Source organism: Populus alba, chromosome 9 (assembly GCF_005239225.2).
Source record: "Populus alba chromosome 9, ASM523922v2, whole genome shotgun sequence".
NCBI lineage: Eukaryota > Viridiplantae > Streptophyta > Magnoliopsida > Malpighiales > Salicaceae > Populus > Populus alba.
The window spans coordinates 12637414-12654974 of NC_133292.1; the positions used below are offsets into that span (position 1 = coordinate 12637414).

General features: G+C 33.8%; 1 protein-coding gene and 1 long non-coding RNA gene across 2 annotated transcripts; both read left to right on the forward strand.

The window, feature by feature from the left end:
- LOC118032366 (uncharacterized) lies at positions 1-1039 on the forward strand. The gene is made up of 2 exons (XR_004684647.2): positions 1-398; positions 506-1039. It is a non-coding gene; the product is annotated as an uncharacterized lncRNA (long non-coding RNA).
- A 6893-nt stretch (positions 1040-7932) lies between these two features.
- Positions 7933-9251, forward strand: LOC118032365 (probable CCR4-associated factor 1 homolog 11). Its single transcript, XM_035037064.2, has one exon. It carries the CDS (start codon positions 8244-8246, stop codon positions 9075-9077), a length of 834 nt encoding a protein of 277 aa, XP_034892955.1. The 5' UTR covers positions 7933-8243; the 3' UTR covers positions 9078-9251.
- The last annotated feature ends 8310 nt before the right edge of the window (positions 9252-17561 follow it).

Genomic DNA, 17561 nt, shown 5'->3' on the forward strand with positions numbered 1-17561 from the left:
GAGTATTTGTTAACGAGAGGCAATATTTAATTCCTCCTCATTGGGGCGGGGTATTTCGTCTGCCACAATTAATACAATTTGTGGCAATAATTTACCCTCTTCCACCAGTTTTTTCTTGCATCAAATTCACTTTCTATCACCTTTTGCTTTCTCCCTTTAATTTATATCCTTACCCTCTACCCCTACCCATAATTAATTAGCAACTAAAGAAAAACCCATTTTTCTGTCCCTTCCTCAAAATCACTATATAATGGTGTAAAGGAAAGTTTAAACGAGAAACTCTTGTAATCTGTTGTGGAGGATAGATTCATTCTAGCTACCTAATTTAGGTACTCTTGTTCATATTGCCAATTCTACCTTCACCACTTCTACGACTTCCAATTCTACTTTGATACAAGGTAGGCTATTTTGTTCAAATCTTATATAGATTTGATCACACCTCTTGCTCTAGATTTTGTTTAACTGTTTAATTTTCTGATTTTACTGTTTCATTCATTTTCTGAAGGAAATGAGTAAAGGAGGGAATAGCCCGATGTTGGATTTGAAGCTGAACCTTTCACCACCTAGGCCTAATCAACAGGTTGAATCGCTCTCGAATTCATCCTGGGATATGTCGGCAGACAGCTCATGTGTTTCATCGGAGCCTGAAGACATGACCGTCAACTACCCCAGCTGCCCAGACACAACTCCTATGGTGCTAGTTGGCTGTCCTCGATGCCTCATGTATATTATGCTATCCGAGGTGGATCCCAAATGCCCGAAATGCAAGAGCACGGTCCTGCTTGATTTTCTCCGCGAGGAAAACACGAAGAAGACAGCAAACTGAAAGGAAGATCCTCGCCGGTTCTTCTTGTTGTTCTTCATGCAAAAACACATGTTGCTTTCTTGCCTAGCTAAGGTCTTTTTTCATAATTTTGATCTTCATGTCTATCCAGATTTACCTTTTTTTAATTTTCTAATTCTCTCTCTTCTGTTCAATGTTGGCTCAGTTTTTGGTTTTGCTATCTTTGTTCAATGAAGTTCTTGTTTGAGAGCACTACTTTGGTTGCCTACCAGACGGATCACATACAATTTAGGTTTTCAATTCATCGATACAGTTTCTTGCTACATTCTGATCTTCTGTCTTCCTTACAACCCAAAGGGCTATATGTGCTTTAATTTGCTATTCATCAAATAAATTGATCATGAGTACGTGTTTAATTCTATGATTCATGCCATGCTCTTTCTTCTCTCTCTCTCTCTCTTTTTTCATGATGAATACATGCCAAATTACATCTACTTAATTTATAGTTTGGTTCAAATGGCTGAGCATCTGATAGATGAAAGATTTGAAAGCTCAATTTAATTTGTAGTATCGAAAGAAATTCTCAGGAGTGAATTCAATAAGGGTGCATGTTTGATAAATATTGTGTTATATATATATATATATAAAGACTCTGTAAAAAGAGAGAATCATATTATTACATCAAAAAGTGATAAATATATTTTTAACTATTTAAAAATTAATTTTTTAATTCTTTATCCTATTTTTTATCTTTCTTTTATTGAACAAGTATTCGTTGAATTGTGCCATGAATTTTCTCTCTTATAACTCTCGAGTGAGTAATTGTATATTTTAAAATTTGAACTCGAAACCTCAATTTTGAAATTGAATTGGAAATACAATTTAATTATTAATGAGGCCACAGCTAGCCAAGAGATTTGCGTATAATAATATTCCTCTAGCGACCATTCATAATTTATAATAAATCTCATTATCATTAATTTATACCTTTTATATTTTCAAAAAAGAAGAAAGTCGGATGAAGAGGTTAAGATCACACGAATTGGAACTAGGTAAAGGGTTTGATTGAAGTAGGGGGCCCGACCGGCCCTGTGTCATTTTCAGTTGGTTCTTTTGCCCAGTATTCGTACCTCTAACTTAAGAACCATTGTCGTCTTTAATAGTTTCACTGAAAGAGTACTGGTATTACACTCGCAGTCTGCCAGTAAGTATTTTATCGATGAGTTTATCAACGAAAATAATTTGTTAGAAAAATTCTCGGTGACAATTTATGTTTCATCGGTAATAAGTTTATAGATAGATTTGCAGACAGATAAAGTTTGTTAAAAAAAATATTTACTTCATTCTATCAGTATTTTTCTAAATAAGTTAGCCCTATAACCGACAAAATATAATATGTAATTTTATCATGGAGTTAACAGTAATAATAGTATTTACAGTAATTCTTTTCTAATTTTTCTAAAATATACCAAAGTCAATAATATTTAAAAATATATTAAAAAAAAAACATATATTTAATAGAAGAAGAAAAATAATTAAAATCAAATATAAAATAATATAAAAATTAGATATTTATTATAAATTTAAACATTTGTACGTTCAAATACAATAAATATAAAATAGAGACAATGCTAAAAGAGGATGAGGTTGGTCTTCGTCGGGATCGTTGGGCCAATAAGGAGCAACACATGGACCACTTATGTGTGATCTCATCTCCATTATCACTCGATGGAGTTCTTCATAATCCAAAATGATTTGTGCAAACATCTCATAGTGGTTCATTAAAATCTTTCAAAAGATAAAAAAAAACATAGCCACGTTTGCATTAGATTATTCATCTACGATTGAAAATTGATCGGCATGACCATGATTCATTTTTATTGCATCCATAATCATATTCCTATAAAAATTACTATTGTTATCTATAACTCCATGCATGTTGCTAGCAGTAGAAGTTGACACAATCATCCTCTCTACCATGGTATCGTGAGGAACACATGGTTTTTCGTGTGCATATCAACATATGTATTTCTCCATGAACTTTTTTTTGTAGAAAATGCATCGTTACAATATCTAGATTGCTAAGTTTTTTATTCCCACTCCTCTTGTATGAACATTTAATATTACCTTCACTAATACTTCTCGGATTAGATAGTGTGTAATTAATAAAACCTTAAACCCCATTACAATGATCTATCATTCGCATCCGCAATACCTGAGGTAAATCTCGATACATCCATGGACGATAATTCATTACTTATATCAAACCTATTTAAATAATAATAACAACATGTATTAATTAAATATGTTAAGTAAATAAATTTGTAAAAATATTAGTTTAGCTCAATATATTTTAATAGTTCTTTTAATTAATTATTAAATATATATCTATATAAATTTAAATTTCTATACATTTACCAAAAATTACAACTCAACAATAAAATTAAAAAATATAAAACCAACCCGTTAAATAAATCATTATTTATTTCATCACAAAATATTATAGTCAAAATTTTAACATGAATTTCATTAATTTCCAAACAAATACAAGTTTATAAAACCCAAAACAAATCATAAATTCATATAACAAAGTTGAATCCAGCTATTAGCATTGTGAATTTATAGAGAAATGGCCCTACTCCTTGTCACTATTTGTTATTACAGACAGCATATATCGTAGTAGAATTCATGGATGTAGATCCCACGTTGTGGAAATTTAGTCACAGATCGATTGCATTGTCACAATCACCCGACTAAGACCTAACTGAGAAAGGGGGCCGGAACTAGCATATGGATATGGTGGAACCATCCCTAATCATGATAGCCTGACCAAGATGTTCAGCAAGGTGAAGTATATGTTTGTTATTGTATTTAGGGTATTTTTTTTTAATTTAAATATATATATATATATATATTAAAATAAATTTTTTATTTTTTATTTTTAATATTAACATGCTAAAATTATCAACAAAAAAAAAACTAAAAAAACCCTTGAAGATGTATATTAAAAAAAGTTGCTGTCCTGCATATTTGGCTGAGGGAGCTTCAGTACTCTAACCCATCAATATATGGACACAACGTGTCCCCATATAGTAGATCTAGTTTTGATTCCTTGAGGAGAAACTAGGGGTTACGACTTCCGACAACACTCGGGCTAGTACTGTTTTCGATCAAGTACAACGACAGAAACTAGGGGTTATTAGCAGTGTTTTAAAACCCGGACCAGCCCGGCGAGTCGACTCGGGACCCGGCTGACCTGGGCAGAGGACCGGTCCAGGTGGAGGCCAAAACTTGCTTGGGAATTGGCCCTGTCAGACCCGGTCAATTTTTTTTTGTTTTTCCTGTCATTAAACGACGTCGGGCCAATAGGTAAGGTAGAGAGTGTTTTTTTAAAAATTGAAAATTGTTGTCTTTGAAAATTGAAACCCCACTTACCCGACTGTCAAGTGCCCTCTGGGAGTTGAAGAAGCGGTACGTGGCGAGAACTCTCCCGTATCATTCGTTGTCTAGGCACAAGTAGTCATCGTGAAGTTTGCCTGCTCTTTCGGTTGGAGGGGTTTCCATGGTCGACTTCCGATTGGGAAAAGGAGATTAAACAAAAAAAAAACAGAGACGAAACCTGGTTAAGTGACATGAATAATGCGTGAAAAAGAGTATCCAAAGCCATCGAGCTAATAAGTAAGATAGAGAGTGATAATGATATAGCTTTTGATGAGAGTGGGACTTCGTATCGCCTGAAAAAGAGTATCTAAAGCCATTGGGCCAATAGGTAAGGTAGAGAGTGATAATGATACAGCTTTTGATGAGAGGGGGACTTCGTATCGCTTGAAAAAGAGTATTCAAAGTCATTCGGCCAATAGGTAAGGTAGAGAGTGTTTTTTTTTATATATAGTTTTTTTAGGTTAACCCGGGTCAACCCATCTGACCCGTGACCCGATCACTTGACCGGGTCAATGATTAGGTCGAGTTTCAAAACTATGGTTATTAGAACACTCGCACAGGTTTTGTTTTTAGATGGTTTATTTTTTTGTTTTAAAAATATATTTTTAAAAATTAATAGTTTTTAATGTTTTTATAAAAATATATTATTTTAATATATTTTTAAATTAAAAATATTTTTTAAAATAATCATAACTACAATTTTAAAAACGCTTTTCGATAACGTACGACGAGGACCTACCTGCCGCTCGAACCCTCTACCGCCCACTGTCTAATTCTCAGCGGTTGTTGCAGTACGTATGCTTCCTTTGTATATGTGATTTTGAAAAGAGTCATTATTGATCTAAGCTACCACAGAGCTTTTAATGATTGTTCGTGCATGAAGCGGGTGCTTGTTGATATGATTGATAGTCTTTTCAAATAAAATATTTAAAAAAATAATAATAATTTGAGAAACAAATTAATCCAAGAAAACAAACACTCTGGAAGAAGAGAATTCAAATCTTATTTACCGTGATTTTTTCTTTAATAGCATATCTATGCTTTTATTTATATTTATATCTATTTTTTAAAAAGATTTCAAGTGTTAATGGGACTTAGAAATAACCTGCCTATTTTCTATAGCTTTAAAATTTAACCTGATAGATGAATTAATTCAGAACCTGATTGATTTAGAATTAAAATCGAATCAGGTTAAAAAAAATAATAAAACAAATTAGATTGTTTTAGTGTTCTTTTCTGAAAGTAAAAAAAAAAAAATGAAAATGTCTTTCATTGCCTGTTAAAGGCTTGTTGATTGGAAGAGTAAATAAATAGGTTGTTTTATTGTGTATTTATATATAAAATTATCAGGAAAAAAAACCTCTGTTTTATAATTTTTTATTTTTAAGTGTATTTAAATCATTCTATATGCAAGCATAAAGCAATATAACCACTTTATTCTCGATCAATTTTAAAATGCTCAAATTGTCATAGTACATTTTGTCCATCATATCAACATTTTTACCACTCTTTCATTTTATTTTATTATTATTGGCATCTAAATTCCTATTGAACGATGGACCAAAACCTGGTTCATGTTTTTGAGGCAAGCAGGTGCTTGATCACTAGTTGATTTATTTATCAATACAGTGGATTTTATTTATTTTCCGGCCAGCTAGTATCTAAATTATGAAAGGCATCTCCCCTTGTTTCTCAAAAAGAATTTTCCTTCTGCTTTTTCAAGATTTCATGAACCGCAGGCTACTATTGCTTAGTAGTACGAGCTAGCAGCATCGTTGATTAAATAAAAATTGATGAAGAACGAGTCCTCCATTCGCTCGGAAGATTCCTTGACTCATGAAGCAACCGTATTTGAAAATCATGCAAGAAAATAAAATGATAAAAAGCCACCAGAAATTCTGGCTCGAGCTTGACCAAGTGGTCATGGTTGGGCTAGAGAGGCAATGATTTTTGTAATTTATTCTGTCTGTCGTCGAAAAAACTGAAATATGTTATTAGGGCTTTTCAAAAACATTTTCATTCAGTACAGAAGGCAGTTGTAGATTTCATTTGTATGGCTTATCTAGCATATAATTAAAAAGAGATGTATATTAGTCTCGGCAATAAACTCCATTAACTTGGATTAAATTCTCTCATCACGCATTTCCAATTACTAATAAGTTTTTGCATGCATAAATAGTTTAAATCTAAGGTTAAATCAGTCATGGAAAAAAATCATGAGAAAATTATGTTTTTTTTTTTTTTTTGTAAATACATGAGTTAAGTAGAATAACATGTTTAAAATTTAATCAGAATAATATTTAGTTCTGTTATAAAAACTAAGTATAAAGACATAGTTGTTAAATCATGGATTAATCCAATAGGTTGATCTAGGAAATTCAGGATTCTAAATTTGATTTGAGATGTATTTCTAATCAAATTTATAAAATTTTATTGATCCAATTAAATTCTTAATAATATAGTTGATCTAATCAAATTAATCCAAACTTAATTACATCAACAACAAGAAAAACAATAAGATTTATCTATGGATTATTAGAGAGTAATATAACTCATATTTTAGATCCTTACCTAAAAGTTTAAATTTTTAGGTTGAATTGATTCATTGACATAACATCAGAGCCTTGATGACCAAACGATCACGAATTCGAATCTCATCATCTCCAATTATTTGATAAAAATCAAGTATTATGTAGTGTACATTTATGTAAATTTTAAATCTAAAAGGTTTTTACTCGAGGAAGTATGTTAGATAATAATATAAATTATATCTTGTGACATCATCTAATTGTTTAAACTATTAAACCAAGATGATTTTTTAACATGAATTAACCTAATAACCCAAAAATCCAAGTATTTTTCGAGTTAGATTCATGAAGGAAATTTTTCGGACAACCATGAATAAAAACAGCATTACAAGGAAATTGACATGATGGTAACCAGGGTGGTACTAACGTAGTAAACATGGTGCAAGTTCCATGTCAATGACGAAACAAAAGGGGCGATGGAGAGACAAGCACGGCGCAATAATACAGCCACTTGCAAGTAAATGTCCGAGAAACCCAAGCAGCATGCACAGAAAAACAAAAAAAAGTTATGAAAGACCGAAGCCACCAGGAAAAAGAAGAAAGTGAAAGCAGTCTGCTAAACTCCGCTCCATGTAATCATTCTAGAAAAAAACAATAAAGGCACCGTCTCCTCCCCCTGTCGGTGTCTCTGATCAGCTCCCACTTGATCCCATACACAACAAGAGTACTTCCCTGTAACCTAGACACCCACCTAGGTACATTGAAAAGGGTCCAAGTCTCCAAGTGAACGAACCCCCACTTGCCCTGAAATAAATAAATAAACAAAATTGACACTTGACCTTCTTCCAATCACCGTCATAAATAGTTAAATACACGGCATTCTTCCGTGTTTAATTCTTTATAGTATTAATAAGCATGTATGTTTTTTGTTAGATAATATATCCCTTAAATATTGTTTTGTTTTTGAAATGAAACTAGCAATTAGTTCTCAAAATTCTTAAAAATCAAACAATATTCACTCTCCATTCTATTCTCTTTTTAAAAAGCAATATTTACATTTCACTTTTCAAAATTATCATCAAAATTGTAAATTATTATCTTTTAATAAACAAATATCTGTATCTCTTAATTAATTGCAATAACATGACGTTGATTCAAATATAAATAAATAATCAAGAATATCCCAGCATGAATCAAAAGAATGGAGACAAAGGCAAAAGAATGGAGGAGCCTCATGTGGACCGAGTCCAGAGGCGTTACTCCCCTCTAGTCAAATTGCTAACGCGCTGAACCTTCGAAGCCATGCACCAACACTGAACCAGCCAGCCCTTCTCGCTTTCCACGCAGCTCCCACCTTCTTTTTCCCATATATATCACCCCCCCCCCCCTCTCTCACAGTCTCCCCATATCCTCAGCAGTTCAACAAAAGCCAAGATTTCTTCACTGCACTCGTCTTCTTTCTTTAATTCTCCGTTCCTAGCGAAAGAGAAATGGAAGATAGCAAGGAAATTGTCATTCGTGAAGTTTGGTCGTGTAATTTGGAGTCGGAATTCGAGCTGATTCGTGAATTAATCGTCGAGTTCCCGTATATATCAATGGACACCGAGTTTCCTGGTGTTGTTTTCCGACCACCAGTGGACCCCACCAACAACAGGAATTATTTCCGACAGCTGAAGCCGTCGGATCATTACAAGATCCTTAAATCCAACGTTGATGCTTTAAATCTTATCCAGGTGGGTCTCACGCTCTCCGATGCAGAGGGGAACTTGCCCGATCTGGGAACTGGAAACCGGTTCATCTGGGAGTTCAATTTCAGGGATTTTGATGTGGAGCGTGATGCTCACGCTCCGGACTCGATTGATTTGCTGAGGCGACAAGGGATTGATTTTGGGAGGAATAGAGAGGAGGGGGTTGACTCGGCGAGGTTTGCTGAGTTGATGATGTCGTCTGGGCTTGTCTGCAACGAGTCGGTGAGTTGGGTTACTTTCCATAGCGCGTATGATTTTGGGTACTTGGTGAAGATTCTCACGGGCCGGGACTTGCCGTCTGGGCTGGTGGAATTTTTGAGGGTGTTGAGGGTGTTTTTCGGAAATAAAATTTATGATGTCAAGCACATGATGCGGTTTTGTAAGAGTTTGTATGGCGGGTTGGACCGGGTGGCCAGGACACTGGATGTGAACCGGGCGGTTGGTAAATGTCACCAGGCTGGTTCGGACAGTTTGCTGACATGGCATGCTTTTCAAAAGATGAGGGATGTGTTTTTTGTGAAAGATGGACCGGAGCAACATGCTGGAGTTTTGTATGGATTAGAGGTGCTTTGCTAAAAAAATTACGTGCGTGATTTACGCATAGATTATCTGATTTGTTAAAATAGAAATTTGTAAATTAAGTTGATGAGACCTGGAAAATAATTAAAGAAATTCTCTTAAGGTATGCTGGTATTGATTTGTTGACTCGGTAAGTGAAAAAATAAATTGATTTTTTTATTATTATTATTATTGGGACTAAAAACAGAAGTTTGTGAAGCCTAAGCATCCCCTGTTTGATCTTGCATCTCCCTTGACAATTCCCTTGACACCATTTGTCAAATGGCTGCCAAGGCCAGAAGCATTGCCACCAAATGGCATTCGTGCTTCCTATCTACAAGTCAACCCTCCACGCGGTTTTCATTTTGACGTTCTTCGGCTTTTTTTCTTTTCTTTTGATTTTTCAATTTTCCAATTTTCTCCCCGTGTGAGGCCCAAGATAGAGTCTACAACTATGGTTTAGCTATTTCATGGACTTTGGGTCTTTTAGACGGGCTCCTTTATTTTTGTTTAGTCAGGTCTTTTAGAACTACCTTACAAGGTGGCTATTAAAGTGATCAATGATGCTATATATTTACTCACAAGTTCTTGAGTCTGAATCTTAAAATCATAACTTAAAGAAATGCAGGAGGCTGATACAGGAAGACTTAATCTCCATTGATATGTAAACTGATCTTCTTTACATATTCTCGGGGGGAAATGATGCTATATATATATTTGTGCTGTAAAATCCATAGAAGACAGATGACTCCCTTATTGTTCTTAGGGTTGTTTATTGACTCTCTCTAACTCAAGGAAAAATATTTTGCAGTGGAGCTACCAGAGCTTAATTACACCTGACAGCATAAACAATATTGGCTGTGAAGCAAGGAGACCTTTAAAGGAATTTCAAAAGGCTATACGATCATTTCAGATGTAGATAACAGTAATGGTTCTCATGTCTTCATATTGTAAGATCCGCCTACAAGTAATTAAATGCTAGCAATAACGTTGTAAAAGCGGATTATGACGAATTATTGTCTTCAGATCATGTGGTTGATCCACCCTCAGTTCATACATTTTTTGTTGACCTACCACATGAGAGTACATCTGGTAACTTGTGATGACTGGCTGTGCCAGCCAGCTCTTCACAGTTGCCACCACATGTTGCTGCATTACTAGTTTCTGACTTTCTTAGTACTCCTCTACCGTAACACATTCAACGCTCACCAATCGCTATGGTAATTAGCTCCCAAACCCACGGTTTGATTAGCAGTATTATGGAAACGGATTGTGACTGATGATTACTATTGTGTCTGCTTAATTACTGGAAGAAAAGCTGCTTTGATGTTATAATTATACATTACGAGAAAGTACGGGTCCATTAGACCAGGACAATCGTGCTCTGTTTTCTATTGAGAAGTGGGATCTACTGTACGAATCTCTTTTTTAAGGTTGCAGTAATGCTCATCATGGAAAGCTCTAAATGATCTCCTGCTTTCCATCCAACCACAGCAAAAGACGCATCTCTTACAGCTAGCACACTTGATCCCTATATATGCAACTTGAGAATAGATACAGAGACACAAAGGTCAAGAAAATGAAACTCCCTTCAATCTTTAAGAACCACGAAACCAATTTTTTTTCATGGAAATGGCCACCATTTAGTATTGGGACATTTCCATTTCCATTCCAATCGAAGGTGAATGCTTTGAAAAATTTCTACTTTGCTTTAAGTGATGCAGCCAAGTTCATGACAATGCTGAATTCCTCATGGTCACGATCAAGGACCATCTCCTTGATGCCCAAGGAATCCAAAGAGGACTCGCTGGAGATTGCTGTTAATAAGGCAGTGAGATCAGAGAGGTTGTTCTTCGAACCAGGTAACACAAGTTCAATACTAGATGATCATAACGATGAAGCTAGCAAATTCCCATTCCCTGAATGTGTAGCACTAGCTATGGAATCTGAAGATCCTTATGAGGATTTTCGCGGTTCGATGGAGGAAATTGTTGAGACTTGTGGATTAAAGAGTTGGGAGGATGTAGAGGAGTTGTTGGCATGGTATCTGAGAATGAATAGGAAGCAGAATCATTGCTTGATAATTGAGGCCTTTGTTGATCTATTTTCTGCTGCCCCACCGTCTTCTTTTTCTTGCCCTGTTTCTCACAGTGACTCTGCTTCATCTTCAAAATCAAAAGATTTGTGGATGATTGAAGCTAAGAGGTCACAGCCAGCTATGGAAAAGGGGAAAAGCTCAATGAATTGCCGAAGCTATGGTTCTAGTACTCATGCCGCTCCAAATTAACCAGAAAACTGAGATAAATAATCGTGCATCTAAGTTTCAGTGTAGAACCACTCATTTTGCACGTGTACTTCTGCGAAATAACTGGATTAATTACTTGACATCTTTAAAGAGTTGAGGGAATCAACTCACCTCCTTCAATTCAATATCAACACTCTAAGAAGCTAACTCTTTTTTTTTTTTTTTTTTAATTTTTCTCTTTGTTTTTCCTTTCCTTTCTTTTATTTGTTTTTTTTTTTTAATTTCATCATTTAATATTTGTTTGATTTTAAATTTATTTATATAAATGATTTTAGTTTGCTTCTTATAAAATTATTAAATTATCAAACTAACATCATGATATTTGTTTTTTATTTGATTTTATGAGTTTATATTTTTATATAAAAACTTTTAAACTTAATGGAGTCCATAATTTAAATTATGGATTTAGTGGGTTATATCATGAAGCTCGAGTTGATCATCATTTTAATATAAAAGAAATTATAAAGCCAATTTAAAATTAATTAAATATTAAAAGATAAAATTAAAAAAAAAAAAAACAAAAAAAAAATAAAACCCCCTAAAAGCAGGTGGGCGTGAACCAACTTTTTTTAATGCATAGGAGGATTTTCTCCAATAGGACCGATTCTTTTTTAGATAGCAAGGACAGACATCACTCGAGTTAATGAAGCTCTGGGTCATTGTGGTTAGGCATCCTGGTTTTGCACCATGAAAATGCCCTGAAAATTAAGTGATAATTAATTATAATAAAAATTAAAGAATGGTACGTTGAAGACAATACATTAGCATCAAATCATGCAGAAGAGGACTTGAATCAGATGGCTTGCGTGCAATTAATTATAGATTAATTAAAATTACGTTTAACAGTAATAATTTTCAACTGATATTCTTAGATCCAACGCTATATATAAGAGATTTAGGAATAAGAGCAGATTTCTCTGTCGAGCTCAAAATTAAATTAGACCTCCCAATAAACATAAAAAAGAAGAAGATGAAAATCATATTTAAAATTAAGGACACATTTTGGCATGGGACTGATGAACATCTTAAAAGGGCCTTTTTATTTCTCACTTTCTGTAAGTTTAGTAGCCTCATTTTCTTTTAAGATTCCAGAAACACAAAACTGACCGAAATCCTTTAGCATCCGTCACCGGACGGCATCACAAAACCGCCTCTTACGCAATCTAATCATGTCTATCTCCTCACAAGCTCAGCTGTAGAAAGATGGAGTTATCTGAGATTGATCAGTTGGTGCTGTGACATTTGCTAAGTTGATGTGGTGGTGGTTATGTTGGTTCGTGCAGCTACTGGTAATGGTATCAATGAAGTCAAAATGATGTTCAAACACTCAAAAAGGTTTTGGAAATCTAGTCTTGATTTGAAGAAATATAACAATAAAATAAAGAGCAGATAGATTCTAGGTGCCCAGGGAGGTGCAGGTTTGGTGGTTATGTGGAGAAAAAAAAGAAACTTTTGACATTTTCTTTTCCATGGGCTAATTACATCGTTGATTCAGAAGATTAAGAAAATCTGAAACAAATTGGATCTTGTAAACTGTCATTGAGAAAATAATGCTTTTGAGGAATAAAACACATGTCAGGATTGATTCGGATAAAAACCCTAGATTTCTCTCTCGAGTCGCGAGTCAACTGTTTTAATCTTTTTATTAAGAAAGATGATAGTTTTTTTTTTTCCCTAGATTTTTGACTAATCGAATCACCAAAATTAGAATAAATTTCATCAATACATATCTTATCTAATTCAATTAAAATAAATTTTATATCACTTTTAAATTTCGCGAATCTAGAATCTGATGTCTATCATTTAATTTTTTTTTTTTAAAAAAAAAACTTTAGAAAGGCTGTGCCAATATATAGCCTCTCTACCATATAAAAATATTACAGTACAGCAACAAAGAGATTGCCAACCACTGCCATTAAAACAGCAGAGCTAGCTATAAATGCTAATGTTGGATATACATGGTTATTATTATTTACATAATTTGTACACAGTTGCAAGAAAAATAAAAACTCACCGGCTGCCAAAGCATTAAACAAAAAAGAATCGAAACAACCTTGTAGGTTCATCTGGCATCTCTAAGGTTTGGGCTTCTTTCTTTATTAAATATTATATTAATCTAAGAATCTCATATCCATCTTTAATTTCTCCACTACAAAGCCCTGTTGCGCCCCCTGATCTTGACCAAACCCTGCCGAATACTAATCAAATTAAGTTTCCCACATGTGAATTCAATGCCTTCACGTGGATTTCACGCGAGCAATTTCCATGCACAGCTAGGATTCTTTCATTTTTTGACTCACATCTAACTGAGCACAGGGTTTCTTCACGATCCTCTTCGAGATGATCTCATTCCAGATCTCAGTGAAAGCTTGAACGATGACGCTATGGTGGCAAGGAGAATTCAGCTCCAAGAAGCAGTTGAGGAGTTCTTCAAGATCATTTCTTGAGTAGATATTTTTCTCCACGACCATTTGCAACATGGAATGCTTGAAGTCTTGAAATGGGTCGTCAGAATATTTCACCACGGCAATGCTGTCAATAATCTTGGATGCTTTTGGATCGGTTTCAGACTCGGAGTTTTGTGATGATGAAGTGTTGTCTTTGTTCAGAGTGATAGTGGTTGAAGTGTAATCTTCTTCTTCATTGTCCATCAATGAGAAGCCTACACTCTTGTCACAGGAGCTTGAAGATGAACAATTAGCAGGGTTTGGATCTTTTTGGGGAATTGAGGTTCTGGGTCTAGGTTTTGGTATCGGCTCGTGTACATCTGAGAGTTTCGGCCTGCCACAGCCACAGCCTGCATTGGATGCGAGTATGGTTTGAAGGGTGTTTTTCTTCTTTGAAAACATTGAAGAGAAAAAAACAGAAAAAAGAGAGTTTTGCAAGGTTTAATATACTGATAGGAGGCTGGAGGTAGGAGGTGATCTTGATAAGAGTCCCTTTCAGAATTAACTCTAAGGCCTTTGGGGACTAGAGAGAGAGGGGGGAGAAGTTGTTTTTAGATAGGAGTCATTTTCTTTAGGGTTGTTGAGAGAGGAAGACTTTTATTCCTATGAGTTCATTTAACTTAACTCAGTGGCGCATAGAGAGAGAGAGAGAGAGAGAGAGAGAGTAATGAGCCTTTCTGAAGGGACTTTGGCATTTTCTAAAATTCCTTTCTAGAAAATTTCATGAGCATTTTTTTTAAAAATGGTTTCTATTTTCTCATGGACTTTATAGCTAATTAAACTATAATTGAATCAAATTACATGCTAGCATACACACAATCAAATTATTAAATCTTAGAGATTGACAAGACATGAAATTATAATTCTTATTATCATAACATGTATGTTTGGAAGTCAAAAGCACTATAGCTAGGGCTTCCTTTGGCGTGTTTAGATGGGTTAACCAAATCAAATCTATCTACAATGACTAAACGCAGAGTGATATCATATTATGTGATAAAACTATGGATGAATGGATTCCCCCACACGAAATTTGCATTCCATGTGACATGAATAGAAAACTATTTTAGGGCTTTGAATTGGGATTAGCAACTAGCTAGCAATCAAGCCATAAGATTTGCTCACCGGCGTTCTCAATTCATAATGATGATCATGACTTCCATATAAAATTATGATATCAACACATGTAATTAATTTAATTGGAATGATTACAGGTAATTTGATGCTGCAACTTGGACAAATTCCTTTTTTAATCACTTCTTGGGATGTTTTGAGACTTGTAGCCAACAAGTCGACATTATTGTATCGATCTCCTTCGTGTTGATATATAGATAAAACCTAGCTACCCCTTTGAGACAAATATCACGGAAATGGGGATATATATATATATATATATATATATATATATATATAACCTCCACGCTCGCTCAAGATATAGCTAATTGGATGTGAAAGATCATTGATCTGGAGCCTAACAGGATTCTTGTGACTCGACTTTAATTATAGCTAGCTAGCTAGGTCAAGTATGAACAAATTAACGCCTGCTAGATCAAGGAACTTGGAATCAATTTAAACCATGCCATTAATTTTGGGACTAATTGATGACATGAAGGAACTCCATAGCTAGGTGCAATGTTTTGTATTCAAGTTTATCTTAAACATTATTTAAAATTAAAAACAAAATGTATGCATCCAGTACCATGGCCATTTTTATTTTTTTTAGAATAAGATCAGATACGATTTGGGAAGATGTGATTTTTTTACGATTAAGAAGATCAGTGAAGCCAATGAGAAGATGGCTAGAACAAATTAATCACAAAAAAAGGAACTAGAACATAAAAAGAAACGAAAAACTATCCTCCCAGATTAGAGATTAAGAAACTGCCATGCACAATAATGGCAGCAGAGAGATTGTTCAACATCAATTACTAAAGAAACCGCAAAATTCAGCTCATGAACTTAGTAAAATTATTGCCACAAGGAATTCTGATTCGCTGGAAACGTCAACGAAGACTTGTCCATGAGAATTCAAAGAATTAAAACATATGACTAACTAGAGAGCATAAATTGCTCTTCGTATCCTATCAAGAGCATGTGTAATCTTCCCAGCTAAGTTGCTAGCTGTTGACGAACTTCAGACAAGAATTCATAGGACATTAACTTGTTCCAAACGTGATTGAATAGTACTAAAACCACCTTTTGATAGAGAACTTGATGATCCCATGGCTTTTTGACACAGAAAATCAAGTCCTTTACTGAAGTATACGTAAAGGGTAGCGAAGGAGAGCTTAGAGTATACGATGGTTCTTCACGAAGGGCTCTTGGAAAGCTATAATTGCTTTTAGTCTTGGCTATATATGAGGGCGCAAATCTCTTGGATCGATCGAGTTGGAGAACATTTGGTGTTTTTGCTTGCCATTGTTTTGGTTCTTGTGAGAAATGTGGAGAATTTTGAGGTTAAAAGAAAGTAGGAAGTTAATTAATGAGGCTTAGGAAAGATCACCTTGGATAGAATATCGTATATTCTTTTAATTTATTTTTTTTGTTATTAATTTTAAATTTAGAATTTGAATATTCTCAATTTAAATCACAATATTCCATTAATTACTAGGTTACAAAAAATATCATATCTTCCTATTTATCTCCTTGATTTTTACTTTTTCTACTTGATAGATATAAAAAAGACAAAAATATTTTTTTGTTCAAAACAAAAACATAAAAATAGACTGTCTTCTTAACAATTCTAGAATATTTTTTTGTATTTTAAAATAAAAAATTTATTATCTATATTTCTTTTATTTCAAAATAGTAAATATAATTATCAGAACTCTTTTTATCCTTTAATTCTTCTTTCGGTATTAATAAAAGAAGAATGAAGGTTTTTTTTAAAAGAAAGAAAAGAAATGAATTTAAAATTGGGTAGTATAATTTTTTTTGGATAGGAATGATAAAAATGGAGAAGGATCTAATTAATTTCATTTAAGGTAAAACATGTAATTTTTTAAAATCTCTCCTTTTGGAAATATTGTTGTGCTTGTGCAGCTGCTACTTGGCCCTTCCCATGGCCATATACGTTTCAAAAAGCTAGAGGCCATAATGACCGAATTGTCCTCGAGTTTAACGAGTCAATTTTGTTGGGCCCAAAACAAATTCTCTCTCGCATGTTTTTAGGTAAATTAACCTAAATCAATTCATATTTTTTTTTTAAAAAAAAAAAAAGTAAATACAAAAAATAATATCATTTTTTAAAACAAATCTAAGTTTTTGTACTAACTTACCTCTGTCTATATCCTGGGTGGGTCTGTAGGTTAGTAAATCAATTCATAAGTCGAGCTGGATTTCATTTTGCATAACAATTAATTTAGCAAAAAAAAATTTAGTAGGTTAAGAATGTGTTTATTTTTTTATTTTAAAAGTGTTTTTGAAAAAAATTAAAAATACATATATTTTAAATTAATTTTTTTATGTTTTTAATTCATTTTAATATACTAATATTAAAAATATATATTTTAAAAAATATATTTCAATTTATTTTTAAATAAAAATACTCTAAAAAACAATTATTTTATACCATTATCTCATATAGAATCATTGAATTTGTCCAAAATCTTATGTTTTCCAAGCCCATCTCAATCCAGTCCACTACAAAATGGCGAAGAAAACTGTGAGGGGTAGTAATGTGATAAAGATTTTCAATTTTTTTTTTCTTTTTTCCAGTAATGACCTTTCTTGATTGGCTTAGGTCCCCGA